Source organism: Carlito syrichta, unplaced genomic scaffold, assembly GCF_000164805.1.
Source record: "Carlito syrichta isolate Samal-C Ts95f unplaced genomic scaffold, Tarsius_syrichta-2.0.1 Scaffold86251, whole genome shotgun sequence".
In the NCBI taxonomy this organism is placed as follows: Eukaryota; Metazoa; Chordata; class Mammalia; order Primates; family Tarsiidae; genus Carlito; species Carlito syrichta.
This window is the reverse complement of record NW_007030347.1, coordinates 332399-350794: the sequence shown is the minus strand read 5'-3', so window position 1 is coordinate 350794 and position 18396 is coordinate 332399. Positions and strand designations below refer to the sequence as shown.

The following is an 18396-nucleotide window of genomic DNA, read 5'->3' as shown; positions in this document are numbered from 1 at the left end:
ATTATGGCAAAATATACATAACATATACTATGTTTAGGTATACAAATTATGGCATTAAGTAAATTCATAATGCAGTGCAACCGTCACCACCATTTATTTCCTTAACTTTTAATCACCCAAAAAGAAACTCTGCACACATTAAGCAATAATTCTCCAATTCACCCTACATTTTCAGTCCCTGGTAAACTCTAATTTACTTTCTGTCCCTATAAATTTGCCTATACAAGATAATTTTTTCCCCCAAAAACATGCCTATTCAAGAATCATATATTTGTCCTTTTGTCTGGCTTCTTTCACTTAGTATAATGCTTTCAAGGTTCATCCATGTTGTAGCATGTATCATATCTTCAATTCTTCGTTATGGCTGAATAATAGTTCATCATATGGATATACCACATTTTGTTTATCCATTAATCTACTGATAGATATTTGGGTTATTTACACCTTTTGGCTATTGTGAACAATTCATTTATTAGTCCTAACAGATAGAGATCATTTTACTTCTTCCTTTCCAATTTAGATGCCTTTCATTTCTTTTTCTTGCCTAATTGCTCTGGCTAGAAGTTATAATACTATGTTGAATTGCAGTGGTAAAAGTAGGTATCCTTGTCTTTCTCTTGATCTTAGGAAAAAAGTTTTCAGTGGTTCCTCATTGAGTATGATGTTAGCTGTGGGTCTTTTGTGTTACCTTGAACCTTTGTCTTGTTGAGGAAGTTCCTTTCTTTTCCTAGTTTATTGTGTGTTTATAATGGCCTTTATCATGTTAAGGAAGTTCCTTTCTCTTCCTAGTTTATTTATCATGAAAAGGTGTTGAATTTTGTCTAATTTTTTTTCTACATTGAGTTTTGTTAGTATCGCATTTACAGACTAGTTGCATAATAATATGAATGTAAAATATCTGCATATTCACATATTCCCAGTCTGTTCATTCATCTTAATTTGTGTTCCTCATAATTCACTGGTAAAGAAATTGACTTTAACTGGTAAAGAAATTGACTTTAAGGGCACAATACTGACCCTTGTATAAATCACACATTTTCAGAAAATTAAGATCATAATTCTCAGATAATAAAAATAAAACAATATTAAACACTAATAACAGTTTATTATCAGTTAGAAGGTAATTAGTATTGTTGGTGATATTTCAAAAAGATTATTTGTATCCAGCTTGATGACTCCTATTTTGATCTATAGGTTAGTTTTTATATCCATTTCTTTCTTTGTTTCTAATAAGTTAAAAAGAACAAAATCATGAATTTTGCAGCAACCTGGATGGAACTAGAGTCTATAATACTGAGTGACCTCACACAGAAACAAAGATCAGAATATCACATGTTCTCACTCATATAATGGACCTTGAACATCCAATGTAATACTATAACAAAATGACTGACGGTACTGGGAAACTATGGGGGGGAGGGGGAGGGGATTAACAGTAGCAAATATCTGTCTGGGGCTGGGAAAACACCTCTTATCAACAGGGTGTTTGAATGAAACGTAATTGTACACCTAACCCTTAACTGTACCCCACAAAACTATAATAAAAATACTGATTAATTATTTAAAAAAAAAAAAAAAAAAAAAAAAAAAAAAAAGAAAGTCTCAATTAGAGATTACGAATAGAAGTAAATGCTTGTTGGCTCTTTCAGCTATGCCTGAATACCTGGATCAAATAAGAACTCAAATGAAGAAATTTCTCATAAAACGCTACTGTAAACTCTGTCAATGAGTTTATCACACTCAGAAGATGATAGATTGACTGTTTAACCACGGAAGATAGTGGTGACTAGATTCGTAATTCACTCTTTGGTTCCTCTTACTCTTGAAAGTATTTCTTAATATTCTGCTGCAGCTTGGTTTGGGAATTTAAAATAGCCTCTATCATATACTGTTAATTTATTTCACTGAAGGATGAAGAAAATTATCAAGCTTTTGGAAAGAATCAAACTCTTGATGATGAAAGCTATGTGTACCATAGTTCATTTATTCTTAAGAAATCTTTATACTTTATTCAAAAAGTTGATTCATTTTAGCCCTAAAATAATAGATTTCAGATATTCAAGAATATAATGCTGAGATATAAGATTTGAACAAGTTCTGGGTATTTCTGCATCATTTGTGTTATGAAAAGTTTTTAATCTCATGCCTCATTACATAAGATTATGCTCATACCTGTCTCTTAGATCAGAGGATCCCAAACTTTAATCTGCATCATAATCACCTGGAGGGCTTATTAAGACACAGATTGCTGATTCCAACCCCATAATTCTATTTCAGCATGTTTTGGGATGGGGCCTGAGAAACTGCATTTCTAACAGATTCCCAGATAATACTTTGAGACAACAGTCTTTGAAAACCAGTATACCTATTTGAGTAGAAGGAGCATCTTAGATTCCTCTCCCATTACTTTAAAGAGTGTACTAGAAAAATGTTTACTTGAAGCTGCCTAAGATATCAGCAATTTTCATTATTTTCTTCAATACCATATCAGGATTTCAGGAATATATCATTACTTACTAATTATTCATTTTAGTAAAGCAGTGCTTTACTAACAATTTACTAAAAGCAGTGCTTTACTAAAAATTTACAAAAAATTGACATTCAGGTGCAATCTTTTTCATTTGAACAGCCATGATCTTCCTTCAGCAACCTTGCTGAACCTAAAGTTTTTAAAACAGCTTTATTAAGATATAATTCACACTATAATATTCACCCAGTTAAGTGTACACTTCAATATATTTTTGATAGATTCACAGATCTGTGCTACCATCACCACAGTTGTTTTAGAATATTTTCATCATCTGAAAAAGAAACCATATACCCTCTAGCACCCTCTTGTGCCCACAATTCACTTACTATCACCCTCTGAAGCCCTGAGTGACCACTAATCTACTCTCTAGCTATATAGATTTCTATATTCTGAACTTTCATATAAGTGGAATCATATAATATGTAGTCCTTTGTGGCTAGCTTGTTTCACTTAGCATAATGTTTTCAAGATTCATCCATGATGTAGCATGTATTAGAACGTCATTCCTTTTTATGGCCAAATAATATTCCATTGTATGTATATACCACATTTTGCTTGCCCACTTGCCCACTGACGGACACTTGAGTTGTTTCTACTTTTTGGCTAGTATGAATATGCTATAATAAACATTCATGCACAAATTTTTGCATGGACATGCATTGTCATTTCTCTTGGATATGTAACTAGGTGTAGGATTACTGGACCATATGGTAACTACATTTAATCAACTGAAGAGCTACCAAACTGTTTTCCAAAGCTTTTGCATCATTTTACTTTCCCACTAGCAGTCTATGAAGATTCAGATTTCTCCAGATTCTTGCCAACATTTGTTGTTACCTGACTTTTGATTCTATGTATCATAGTGGTTGTGAAGTGGTACATTACTGTGGTTTTCATTTGCATTTGCCTGCCAAGTAATGATGCTGAACTCCTTTTTATGTGCTATTGACCATTTGTGTATCTTCCTTGGTGACACATCTATTCAAATCCTTTGGCCAGTTTTTACTGGGGTAATCTGTCGTTTTGTTATTGAGTTATAAGAGTTCTTTGTACGTTCTAGATACGCCTTTTATATATCTGATAAATCTTTTATCAGATAAGTGATTTGCAAAAAATTTCTCCCAATCTGTAGATTGTCTTTTTACTTTCTTGATAGTGTCTAGTTAGTCATCAGTACTGATTCTGCCTCATCTATTAAGATCTAACTCAGAGCTTGTAAAATAATCATGAACTAAGTGAAAAATTTGTTTTTAACATAATTTCTCATTAATAAACAGAATGAAAAGTGATGACTACTGCCATCTCTTCTACATACATACAGCACATAGGACAAGAACTGATTTGCACACATTAGTGGTTTCATCCAACTGTAAAACAATCTCTCTGTCTCTCCCCCTTCCTCCTCTCTCACCTACCGCCTCTCAATATAGTCACTGTTCTTCCACAGACTATCCCAATGCCATGGCATATTCATCTAACAGTGTCATCTGATGAAGTACTTTCCCCAAAAACTCATTCTGCTATCTCTTTTGAGCATTAACTTTTTATTGTTAATTTTGTAGCTGGTTTTACAAGTTTCTTAGCAGTAATAGGACCTGTATCCTTTTATCTCAAGGAGTGCACTTGTAAATAATTTCTCCTCTGACAGTTGGTATCTTCTCTGCTTTTAGCAATGGTTTTTAAAATGCTATCATTATTCTCTTTCTCTGAAATAAAAAACTTCACTGGTTTAATAGAGAGGTAGATCATTAGGTTTTACTTAATAATAAAACAAAAATTTTGAAGGCTTCATGCCTTTATGAAATAAAAAGTCCTAATAGAAACACCAACACCAGGAGTAAATGTGTTGCTTCTGTTATATAAGCAATTTTCCTATATTCACTTCTTCAGTAAATTTTCTTTTATGGAAAGTAATATGAAATCATCACATTCTGAGTCAGATGCCTTGGCATCTTCTATACTAGTACTGGAGTTCTCTGAATTACGTCTATACTGATGTTGCATTGTATGCATATACCACAAGTTGACACTGGTACATCATGGGTCTGAACTGTGTGGGTCCACTTATATGGATCTTTTTCAATAGATGTAATACCAAGTGTGCCTACCTCTCCTCCCATCCCTTCTACCTCCTCCACTTCTTCTGTTTTTGCCACTCCTAAAACAACAAGACCAAATACCCCTTTTCCTCCTACTCCTTAGCCTGCTCTACATGAAGACAATGAAAATGAAGACTTTTATGATGATCCACTTTCATTTAATGAATAGTAAATATATTTCTTCTTTCTTATGGTTTTCTTAATAACATTTTCTTTTCTCTACCTTACTTTAGTATAATACCATGTATAATATGTATTACATTACAAAACATGTTAATTGACTGTCTATGTTATTGGTAAGGCTTCTGGTCAACAGTAGCCTATTATAGTTAAGTTTGGGGGTAGTCAAAAGTTATACTTGGATTTTCAACTGTGTCAAAGATTGACACCTTTAACCTCCATGCTGTTCAAGGGCCAACTATAGTCTGAACTATGTTATACCAGTTTGGAGCATTTATCTATACTATATTCATGATTATTTTTATGCTTCAATGAACCATCTTTGAGCCATGATGATCAATTTTGGGAAACTAATAATATAACTAATTTAAGCAAGGAAAAATAAATGTAAATTTACCAATAATATGTGAATGACATGAAAGTTCAGATGTCGAAGTCAAATGTTCCTGTCAAATGAATGTTTGCCAAGATAAACAACTAATGCAATTCTCTTTATCCATGAGCAGTCCAATAAATTTTAAAAGTTATGATGAATGAAATGGGATTTGGAGGGATACTATAATTTATCATACATTTCAAATGTGAAACAAACAAGAACAAAATTGACCCACTGCTTGTTCATACCTAACTGCCTGGGAACCTTGGTAGATAAGAATCACACTGAAAAACATTGTCCCAGAGACGAGAACTATTCTTGATATGCAGCCGGAATCTGAAGACTGGCTGTTATTACCTACATTCTTATCTGTTCTACCTGCTCTGTAGCTTGCACTGGGAAAATATAAGAGCCCCTCTGTGTGTTCTTGCATCACTATATCAAGTTGCCTGCACAGCAAGTATGGCTTACCCTTGCTAGGTGCTCCCTAGGCTTCACCCACCTGATCACTTGATAGACTATTGCTATTTCTGGGTTGTAGCCCAAGGACCTTGTTTATCTTATTCACATCTGTGTTCTTATTGCCCCACACAGTTTCTGGTATGTAGTAAAAGCTCAATAATATATGAAATGAATACACAAATCAAGATGAGAGAAATTAATCTTCTGTGCTCTGGGCCAATAGTGGAGGAAATTCACTGGATAAAGAACCCCTTTTTCAGAGCAGAAAGTAGCTACCTATAGAAAGGTCTCTACAGTATACTCAGCTATCCATTTACTGCCCTAATAATTAACAGTTAACACAGGTGGCTCTTTCTCCTCAGAAGTTACTTCTGAATATCAGACCTTTTATGACTTTCATATTTTCAGTTGAATTCTGATGTTTAAAAATACTGCATTTTTTTTTTGTATTTCACATATAACTTGGATACATTTACATCAGGGAAAACTCTCCTAACAGAACTACTAACTAATAAGTAGTCTTGCTAGCTTTAGGAAGTAGTCAAGATATATATACACATATTTATTTATTTAGATATGTTTAAATATTCATTTGAAAAGAGCAACAGTAAAAGATCCTTTTAAAGGTTGGTCTGTTTAGTAAGTTTTGCTTCAACTTTTATGCAAAGAGATTGTTTTTGTTCTCCATGTTTCTTGTGGTGACTTATTCCTGCCTTAAAGAAAACAGACACAAAAGTCAGAATCTGTCATTGTTAGCTCTGCAAAGAGAATGGGTATGACAACAGTGAGATTTTAAACAGAGGACAGAAAAAAGAGTAGACTACTGAAAACAGTAAGACCAAGACAAAGCTTAGGGGAAAAAGTTACAAAGTCCATGTAGCAAACCACAAAGCCAACAATTCCCTTTGGCAAAAAAAGTTGCCGTGAGCTAATACACATACCCTCCCTGTGCTATTGCAGTATGTTTTTAAGTCCAAATTAGCATCCTTTAAAATAAGCCTAGAATGTCCCTCTGGCATGTTTTGCTCATGTTCTACTATGTATTATTAGAATTGCCAAAAAGATGAGAATGATATAACTGTCACTGAAATCTGCCTGATCTTCAACATCTGGATTGTGACAATTACTGAGCTATTGCTCAGATACAAGTTAATCAGAGAAGTTATCCTGGAAGAGAGTAATCCTTGCATCTAGGATAAAGGATTATACATAAATTCATTTTGAATGAATAAACAAACAATAAATAGATCAGGAACTAAATGTCACAAACTCTTGATTATCAGGTTTCTAAATTACTAATAGCTAAAAAAAATAGTGCATATTTAAAAATCCATTTGCATGTTAGAAAGTAACTATTATTTGGAATCATACTTTAAGCAAAAATAAGTTCTAAAATTTGGCTACTGTCAAGTTGTAATACTTCCTTTCCTCTCACTCCCTCTTTGCCAATAGCCTCTGATTAGAGCAAAACACCTCTCTGTTCCAAGGAACTAGCACAGAGATAGGTACTTGGTAGAAGCTTAATAAACTCTTACAAAACCAAGTTAGTACTATTAATGAAAATGTCTAAGAAGAAAGCTATGGGTAGTTCTGTCAAAAACAGGTTCATATTATATATATGTCCTGATTAAAGATAGAATAATCAGTGATATAAAGGTTAGTCCACTCTGGGCTAACTGCAGAATGAATATGGTTCAGGCATGGGTTTCTTTAATAAAAATTTTATATATAGGTAGCTCTTGTTGCACTAATATAATGAAATCATTGAAATGATGAATATAAGTTAATCAGAGTTAAGTCTAAATAAATTCAGGCCAAAGAAAAAGTCATCCTCCAAATCTGTTCACTAATTTGATTTTAATTGCAAGCTTAAGATGAAGCTTTGTCATTTTTAAAAAATAAAGGTAAATTTACAAGAGACAGTGTTTCTTCTCACATATTCAGCAGATACCAAATCATTATGATACATGCACAGTCCAAAAGAAGTCTTTAAACTTAAAAAAGCTTTTCTTAGGAACTCTGTTTATGACCTGAGTGATAACTTTCACAAAGACACTCTGAAAACAGAGAGAAATCCTTACCTCTTGCAGTTAAATTTCAATAAAAATTTCAATTATATGGAGCCTTGGGTTTTTCCTGTAACCCTCATATTTAATTTTGTGCTCAGTATTAAAGGAATTAAAGTCAATTTCTTTACCAATGAATTGTGGGGAACACAAATTAAGATGAAAGAATGAACTGGGAATATGCATGCAAATATTGTGCCTTCATATTACTATATGGCATAATCTGTAAATCTGGTACTAATGAGAGTCCAGATTTAAATGGCTGAAGAATGTATTTAGTGAATTATTGTCAATCAATGCCTCTGTTCGAGGATAAATGTAATCTTGAATGCCAACACACCTATTATTACAAATTCCTAACTAAGTACAGTTCTTCATTATTTCAAAATGTCATTGTCAATTTATAGAGTAACAGATAAACATCTTTCTACCATATATCCCATTGCCTTTCCTTCAGAGTATGAAACACTGACTATTATGAAAAATTATAAACTCAACATTTTTATACCAATAAAAGAAACCCAATGAGCATTAAAACTCTAAACTAGTTGTAGTATTCCAAATTTGCATGTTTGTTAATGTGGATATATTAGGTTTTATACCATTGTAATTAAATACAAATTTTTTTAAGTTGCCTTATTTTGTGCAAATTCTTTCAAACATTCATTTATACAATCATTTAACAAACATTTATTGAGTGCTGACTTTGTTCTGGGTACATGTTAGGGGATAGAGTTACAAACATAAATATGATATGACTCTTGCTCTTTTTTTTTTTTTCTTTTGAGTTGGAGTCTCACTCTGTCACCCAGACTGGAGTGCAGTGGCCGCTCCCAGCCACTGCAGCCTCGACCTGCTGGGCTCCGGCGATCCTTCCGCCTCAGCCTTCCAAGTAGCCGGAACTACAGTAGCGCACTACCACGCCCAGCTCGTTTTTTGGTTTATTGTAGAGATGAGCTCTCACCAAGTTGCCCAGGTGGGTCTCGAACCCACGGGCTCAGGCAAACCACTCACCTCAGCCTTCCAAAGGCGCGGTTTTACAGGCTGAGCCACTGAGCCTGGCTGACTCTTGCTCTTAACAAACTCATAGCTTAATGGAAGACAGAGATTAGCAAATTAAGTAGAATACAATAGTTCACATTTGCAATAACTAAAAGATATCTTCCTACTGAAAACACTCACTATACTTGGACATTTTTCATCATTGCTCAGAAATCAAACTCTCCATTATTTACTCTAAGAAAATATTTTTTTAAAATTAAAAGCCAACAAAAATTTAAAATTATAATCTTATAAATATCTGTACATTTAGCATCTCAAATTAACAAATGCTAATATTTGTTTCATATTTTATCTTAAGGCTATTTTCCAGATCCAGAAATGTATTGATTGATCAAGTACTAAGGATTACTTGAGATTACTATTTATAGCTTCTATCAGCTATATGACCTTGGGAAAATTTACTTAACTTTGACCCTCAGTTTTCTCATCTGAATAGTGGAGATAATCATACCAATCTATGCTAGATAATCTTCTATTTAATCCCTCAGAAACCATGCTCTACCTAGTTTTTGCCCAGGGAGACTCTTCTGCCTTCTATCTTCCAGTAGGCACTTGGGTTAGTCCAATAAAAGATTAGTATGATTAGAAGATTAGTAGTGGATGAGGGCTCACAAGGAAAGTGAAGCTATTCCCTGGTTTCCTCCCTATCAGGTTACCAAGGTTGGCTATATCCCTCTATCAAAAGCAGTCCTCTCCATATAGCAGGCCTTCAGGCCTAGAGTTGATAACGGCTCCTTTTACTGTTGGAGTCTCTATTATCCTCTGTTGATTTCTGAAAACCTTGCCCATATCTTTAGAAACAGTCCCCTTATTAAACTCTTCTCAAATAACCCAGTTTGAAAGTGTCATCTATTTCCTGCCAGAACCCTGACTGATGCACATATAACCTCTTGGGTTATTTTGAGGTTCACATGAGATAATATATGTAAAGTGCTTAGTACAGTGTCAAGCATATTATAAATTCTTGGTAAGTGTTGAATACTATTGTCATTGTCAATATTGCTGTATTATTGTTTTATTTGAGGTTATATGCTCATGTTATCTATAAAATGAGCTATGTTTCTGTTACATGAGTATGTTTGGGAGACCGAGAAATTCAGAATTCTGGAGCTCTTTTAGTAATTCTCATAGTACTTCCAAAATATATTTAACTACAAAATACGTTTATTAATTACCAGTCTCAATATTTAAGAAGAGTAAGAGAACCTTAAAAGTAAGTGATAAAAGTAATACAGTAGATAGAATTTCTTGGACTATGGTTTCTTCTGTAAATGCTTCCAAACTCATTCCTTACAAATTGATCTCCCATCAGCACTCCAAATTCAGCAAAGTACAAAAATCCATAAATGTAAACAAATTGTTGGGTCTTGGGATCATGAAAAGAATAGACTTAAAGGTAGACTCAATGGCATAAAAATCTTAGTAAATCTGGAAATGCATCTTTGTCAGCCTTATTGATCAATCATGATGTAGGTGAGCATCATCATTTGATAAGCTACCTCATCAAAATCCTATTAAAGATCTGCTTAACCTTTCACCTTACCTCATCCTTTATATCTTCCTGCTGTTGGGCGGTGAAGATCTCCATTGCAGCCATGAGTCTCATCATCAACTCATCCACTGTTGTGTTACCTGACAACACAAGGAAATTGCCAAACTTTTAAAAAATGATTTATATATAGCTTCAAATTTATAAAGTTATTAAAGGATGGAAATGGAACTGATGGTCCTTGTTGCCATTGATAAAATTTGAATTTTCAAGCAAAAATTTATATCTTCCACCTTAACAGTGACAGCTTAAATAAGTTTTTGATATTAGTGGTGATATTCTTCTCTTCTCTCAAACCTATAGGCAGAAAGAGTTAGGTAGTATGTAGATGGAAAGGGGAGAAATACTTTAATAGACAATTGTGATATTATTTTTGATACTACATTGAAACTGACAAGTGGATATTTCTTCAAATTAGATGCATGTGGAATGTGAAACCATTATCAATGAAGTTTTTGTACTTTGTTACATTAAAATCCATTGCCCTTTGAATGGATCTTTTATCTGTGCATGATTTTATTTCATCATGCATTGGTCATTTGAAAAACATTGGTTCACTGAGTTATGCATTTCTTCTGAATGTTGACACACTTCATTATAGGATATTAAAAAATATATTTGTTAATATCACCACTAATGTCATCAAAAATGTATTTAAGCTGTCAATGTTAAAGTGGAGTAGATACGTTTTTGCTTGAAAACTCAAATTTTATCAATGGTGACAAAGACTGTTAGTTCTTTTACTTGAAACTAACATTCACTTTGTTCATTTTGGAGAAAATGTCTGCCAAATACCTAGTTTGCTTGTCAGTTATACTTCCAAGTAAAAATGATTTCTGTAAAAAGAAAAGCAACTAGTTCAGCTCAAGTAACCACACAAGCATGTTTCATTGAGACAATTAGTATTCTTTAGTATCACAAGTGATTTCTCCATACCTCCCATTGTGGCACATAAACCATTAAAACGGTTAAGATTTAATAAAAGTAATAATTTTTATTTCTTCATCAAGGCCATTCTTACATAGCTTTTCATTTAATTTTTGAACTGTAAATACAAGGCTGTGAAGAATATGATGATTTTTGAAGGTGCCAACAGTTTTACAAACTACTGCTTTGGAGCTACTACTCCAAATGTCAACACAGTAAAAAAGACAACAACAAAGACAACAATTATGGAAATAATTTTGACCTTACAGATCCCCTGAAAGGGTCTAGGGTATCTCTGGAGTCTATGGACCACATTTGGAGAATTGCTAGCTGTGGAAATACTGCTTCTGACAGGGAAAGCAGGAATAAAGTGGAATCTTCATTATTCATTTACTTTATGTAAATCAGTTCCTCCTGCAGGTCTTTTAAAATACTGTTTATTAAACTGAATGCTCTAGGAATAGAGAAAACTTAAAATACCAGAGGTTTGGTTTTGTTTGGGTTCTAAAGGTACTGGAATTTACACATTCCCTCTTCTCCATTAGACTTAAATGAGGACAGAAATTAAAATCCCAGACATAGCTTGAGCTTAGGGCACTTGAAAGACCTTTTTCCTAGTGGTATAGAGAAGATATACTGTTTTCAATTTAAGCTTTGCCATAAACAAGATAATATTTTATATGAATCCTTGGAGTGTACTAGTAACAGTAAAAAAAGGGGGGGGGGGCGGGGGAGACCTCATCAACAAGGATACCTGCATAATGAACATTTGTATACCTAACCCTGAATTGTATCACACATCTTTAAAATAAAAAATTAAAAACCAAAAAAAAGAAAAAAGCCCATTCACTTATTTTTTGGTAAAGAATGTACACTGTGGTTAAATTCATAGTCATCTGATACCTTCACGCCTCAGGGTTGCATCCTAGACATGGAATTGCACAAATAAGGAGAAACAACTGTCACTGTGAACAATTCAATTCAAATTATACAGTGATTGGATTTTCCAGAGAACTAAAGGCAGATATTTCTTTCAACTAATCAACTTTACATCAAATAAATAAATATAAATAAGAAATGTCATATTTGGCAACTATGACCTGCTTGCTAGTCTACAAAATTTAGCTATTCTGAACATTTAACTTGTATAGCCCATGTCCCAAGGGTTGTGCAATCTAAAAAAGATGTTCCTATTAGGTTTTCATGAAGCACATTTTATTTTTTTTAGCACCTATACTTTTTGAAGACATTCTTCAAGATGTTCTATAGTTTAAAATGCAAAGATATCATCAATAAAAAGAAATATTGTCAGTTTCGATAGTAAAAACTATACAGTTATCATATATACAGGAAGACTTTATTCTACTTGTGACATGCACTTTACCTTGTATCACATTTAATACTTCATTAGATGATCGCTTTCCCATAATGATCAGGAAAAGTGGAAACTGATCTGTTTTCTGAGTCCGAATGGTTTGTGCAACAACACTGCCAAAGTGTCTATTGCACATTGTCAGAAATCTAAAATGAGACAAAATCCAAAGTAAGTTTCATTTCAGAATTGAAAAAATTTACTAGTGTCCCAACAAAACCTCCTTGTTTTATTAGCTATATTAAATCAATATATAAATATATATTGCCTGATAGCAATATATAAAATCTTGCTACATTGAATTTTCAACTAAATTTTAATAGATACAGAAATGATTACCATATAGAAAAGCAGGAAGCATACCCCATGCTGTCTGGGGCTAACATAATAGGATTCTTAGTTTTAAACATTGCAAGCTGTACTACCCTTAAACTATGAGAAAAACAAACCAAATGAATTTCAAGAGAAGAGAATTTCTTAAATAGAACAAATAATATAATGTGATACAAAGATAAATTGACTAGCATCATCCTAAAACATAATTTAGCAACATTTTCACAAGTCTTTAGAATCAAGAACTGTACTTTTAGAATTGTTTTCTCTAGTAGTAGTAGGTCTTCTGGTTTCATATTTAGCATGAGATAAAAATAATAATTCTAAGCTTTTGACCAAAAAAAAGCTCAGAGATATTAGCATACTGAAGTCTAGCATTAGTATTCTTAACACGATCTGGAATAAATGAAAAAACTGATAAAGCTTTTCTCTTCTATTAGAGGACTGTTTGAAATTAGCATTTCTTTCAAGAGAAAAGGGTAGCTTATGATATGTTTTCAGATCTGATGGTAAAAAGTAAATGTCATAATAATAATGAATTATGAAAGACCAAATGCAAATATAGAATGCTTTAATAAGATCCAATTTAATAAAGTCTGTAAAAATAATGGACTTTTAATAACACAGGTCACAAAAGGCAAAACAGTGGAAATTCTAGGGACTAGCCACTGGTACTGGCTTATTAATTCTTAATTATGTTCATGAAAGGCAACTTAAATCGTGTGTTTTCTTATGCCTTATGATAATATTTTAGGTAACAACCTCTCTGAAATGTATGTTCTAGCTGATGAGCAAAGTCCCGTCGTCACATGCATTAGAAGGTAAATCTATTTGAAAAGACAAACGGCATTAAAATGCCATGTGCTCAGACTCATTTGATGTCCAAATTCAAAACAGAATCAAAAATCTTAATTTCTAAAGTCAATGCACTTTTCTGTCTGTAGATATTCATCTCAGAAATTTGGGCTGAATTGTCCAGAAACCTGTGCTTTGACTATAGAAAGTAGGTCTTGTTAAGGGGCCACCAGAACTGTTGGCAAGAGTGTCAAGACAAGTTAGCACCACTAAGCTCACTGGCAGGCAAGTTCATATACACTTTTAGAGTAGAAATAACTAGACCTCATGATTTGGTATGATAAAGTCTTTGTGATATGACATGGCCATTGCTGGCCATGAAATATCAGAATTGTCATGAAAATTCAAACCTTCAACATTCCACAACTATAATGCGATAAAAAGTGCCCATGTAGCAAATTTCACACCTATATAACTTTAATTTATCAATAGGCATGTATAGATCAGGAGAGGAGAAAGTTAGGATCTCATTTTTCTTTGTTCATCTTTCTAAAATACTTGAAGTCAGTCTTGACCCTGATCTAATCATTGGCAACCTCTAAAATTAAAGATGTTAAAAACAATTGTAATGCCATTTTGTACAAAAGGGAATAAGTTCTTGTGCTTTCACACCAACAGATTAAGCATATATCATACAGTAGATGCCCATTACTGCATTAACCTCACAAGTGATATTACATACTGGCTAAATAGGATACTCTTCAAAAATGAAAGAAGAAAGAAAATAGGAGAGAGAGAGAGAGAGATGAGTGGTGGTGGGGGGGCACTGAGGAAAGCAGGCAGGCTTAGTGGTTTTAAGAATTCTACTTCTGGGCAACTTGGTGAGACCTCATCTCTACAATATATCAAAAAAAAAAAAAAATTAGCCGGGTGTGGTAGCGCGCGCCTGTAATTCCAGCTACTTGGAAGGCTGAGGCAGAAGGATCGCCGGAGCCCCAGCAGGTCGAGGCTGCGGTGGCCGGGAGTGGCCACTGCACTCCAGTCTGGGAGACAGAGTGAGACTCCAACTCAGAAAAAAAGAATTCTACTTCATGAAAATTTTGCCTGAAAATTATATATTTCCCATATTCTTTTTTATGAAAATGAGCAAGGAGGGAAAATAATTATAATAATGTAAGTATCTTAATAGGTATAAAATACTAAACAACACATTTTAAAACTACACAAAGCATATTTAAGAGAGGTATAACATCCAAAGGCACATAGCCATTCAATTAACTATAAAGAACAACAAAGTGATCAATTTTCTATCAGTTACTGGCAACTCACTCTAATTTTTTGGGAGTAGTTGAGAAGTATACAGAGATCGATCACACAGTCAGCTGACGCTTTATAGTAACTTTAAATAACAACTTGTTCTAATTAAAGAGAGACTGTTAAAATCTTAATTAATCCAATTAATCTTCCTAAAATCTGTTTCATTTTTGAGATTTTCAAATTGCAAACACCAAGAGCCTATAGGGCCAATCGACAGTACCAAATTACAAAATTCCTACTTGTCAATTCATGTCATTATAATTAACAGGCACTTGAAGTAGCACGTTACACAACACATATCAAATCTTTCACATGGCTAGGAGGCTCAGCTTCTTTCTCCCAAGATCATTTACAGTACAAAGTTACCATTCACGGCATACACAAGTAGCAAAAAATTCAGTTACGTGCATTAGAAGAAAAATAGACATGGGAAAAACAAGTCATTTTAAGAAAGACAGTGCAGTTTTCATAATTGTAGTTCTTCCTTTTGAACAGATAAAAGTGCGCCAGTCCATCTAGTGGCAGGGTCAAAGTTGTCAACCCAATTGCACATGGCATTCATCAGTATTAGATTCAAGAAGAAATAAGTGGTTTCCATAGCAATTAGACTTGCAATCTCAAACTCAAAGAGGGAGGAGCAAAGACAAACTGTTCTGCAACAAGGGGAAGTGACTGTGTTTTATTTATTTATTTATTATTATTATTATTATTTTTGGAGCCTCACTCTGTCACCCAGACTGGAGTGCAGTGGCCGCTCCTGGCCACTGCAGCCTTGACCTGCTGGGCTCCGGCGATCCTTCCGCCTCAGCCTTCCAATTAGCTGGAACTACAGGTACGCGCTACCATGCCCGGCTAATTTTTTGATTTATTGTAGAGATGAGTCTTGCCAAGTTGTCCAGGCGGGTCTCAAACCCACGGGCTCAGGCAATCCACTCACCCCAGCCTCTCAAAGTGCGGGATTACAGGCTGAGCCACCGAGCCCGGCCGTGTTTTTTTAAAATAATAAAAGATTTGAATAAATCAAACAACTGACCCATCATAGACCGAGGAGGGAAATAATAAGCTGCCAAATCAACCCCCAAGACCAAATGCTAAAATTATATATTTGAAAACATAAATAGATGCCCTCCTTAAGGGGGTAAAATGAGAGAGGAAGGGAAAGAAAGAAGAAAGGGTTGAGAAAATTAATGAAATGAAATGGTTAATCAGAAATCAGGTATACTTTTATATTCACCAGTTCTTGCTATTAGAAAACTGAGAAAATAAAATTGTTTTAATCTAAAGCTTGGAAATGAAAATAAGCAGAATATCTGATGGCTACCGTATATTAATCATTAGCAAAAATTTCAGTCTCCAAAGTATAGATCTTTTCTATCTTTCTAATGGAAACCCAGGATTACTAATACAACAAACATGGTAAAAGGTAATCTTGTTTAAATTCAGAAGAGGAAAAAATTTAGTTTCTTTCAATCTAAATCACTAACTTTTACTAAGCTGCAATTCAACATAAAATATATATTAAAGGGAACTTAGGCGGTTTACGGTGGCTCACAACTATATTCTCAGCACTTTGGGAGGCTGAGGTGAGAGGATCGCCTGGGCCCATGGGTTCGAGACCAGCCTGGGTAACTTGGCAAGATCTCATCTCCACAATAAATAGATAAAAAAATTAGCCGGACATGTTGGTGCACGCCCATAGTTCCAGCTACTTGGAAGGCTGAGGTGGAAAGATCACCTGAGCCCACCCAGCAAGTCGAGGCTGCACTGCACTCCAGCCTGGGCGACAGAGTAAGACTCCGACTCAAAAAAAAAAAAGGGAACCTAGCAATTTAGGGAGAGGGAGATGAAGTTCCACGAACACTTATCTTTCTATTGTATACCAGGTACTGTAAAATAAGGCATATTTGATTAAAAAATGAAGGCCACAATACTACCAACTACTGTATTTAAGAGTTCCTGATAATTAAATTTCAATGTACCATAGGTGTAAAGGAGTCTCAGGTATAGAATGGGAATAACACATCTTTAAAATACTTGGCTTCTAAGGACGAAATGAGGTAAGATACAGAAATGATACATTTGAAAACATAAAGAATAGATGCCTTTTAGATGGCAGGTCCTTAAAATTAATAGCTATTTTGTTATTATTAAATACATAATGATGTTTAACATTTTTATGATAATTTCTAGGATAAAAATGTTAGTTTATACCTATAAGCCAATGCTGACTTTTTTTTGATATAGTAAGATATAGTATTAAAGAATTTTTGACTTAACAAAAATATCGCTTTTTTTTTCATTCGGAAAATGGTCAGGTATCAATATTTAGAATATAAGAAAATACAACGACATGTCCCATTTGTGAAATACTACAAAACTTTAAACATTTAAAAGTCGATACAAAACTGAAATCAATATTTTCTTTTAAATACATTTATATTTAATCATAAAGTGGCAAAAGGTCAAAGGGGAAACAGACATGTGTGAAAAGTAAAACATGAGAAGCATCCTTGCTTTTTAACAACTTGCTCTTCTGGTAATTAATCCATGCCCAGGACTGCTAATCTAGTTTCATGAGGGTAAGAAGGAGAAGTTACCAACAAGACAGCAGCTCCAAGTCACTTAGGAGGGCAGAGCTCCAAGACCCACACGCCTCCCATTAGGCTCTAACTCTCAAAGGTTCCATCTCCCAACATTGCTACACTGGGAATTAAGATTCCTGCATGAGTTTTGGTGGGGACCGTCAAACAATAATATAGTCCTAAGTCTATGGTTCAAACAGTTAGGAAAAGAGGGTACAAGACTAAGTTGTGGGAGACTGACTATAAAGGCAGTGATCTTCAACCTTTAGTGGCCTACGAATCATTTAGGGAATTTACTTAAAAGGCAAGTTCCCAATCCTCATTCCCCCAGAGATTCTGAATCAATACATCTGGGGTGAGGTCCAGAAAACTGCTTATTTAATAGGTTCCCAAGACCTCCCTAGGTGATTTTGATGCAAGAAGTTAATGGCCATACTTAGAAACATTGCTTCTAGACTCAGGACTGCTTTCCCTGTTAAGGTTTTAAACTGTCTCAGAAAGCAGTTCATAAGGAAGTCAACCCAAAAATGTTTTGGGCAATGGCAGCTTCACTGGACCAAGTGTCTAGTCTCCTGAGGCAACCACTTTGAAAGTGTTAATTCTCACTTGTTTCCTTTGTATAATTGAGCACCAATCTGATGTGAAACAAATAAACAAATACCTCAAAAGTCTGGGAGCTCCAGGTGATGGAGGAAGAACAAGGCAGGGAAGGTAAGGTTGTAATATAAAATAAAGTGGTCAGGGAA

The 18396-nt window shown here is 34.3% G+C and overlaps 1 protein-coding gene across 1 annotated transcript in view; it reads right to left on the bottom strand.

Annotated features, from left to right (window-relative positions):
- Nucleotides 1-10309: 10309 nt before the first annotated feature.
- FAF1 (Fas associated factor 1) overlaps nt 10310-18396 on the bottom strand; it is a gene marked incomplete at its 5' end in the record, with an annotated part of 331295 nt that continues 323208 nt past the window's right edge. Inside the window, 2 exons of the mRNA XM_008057040.1 lie at nt 10310-10407; nt 12636-12772. Of these exons, the coding sequence (XP_008055231.1) occupies nt 10310-10407; nt 12636-12772 (235 nt within the window). The remainder of the gene's footprint in view (nt 10408-12635; nt 12773-18396) is intronic.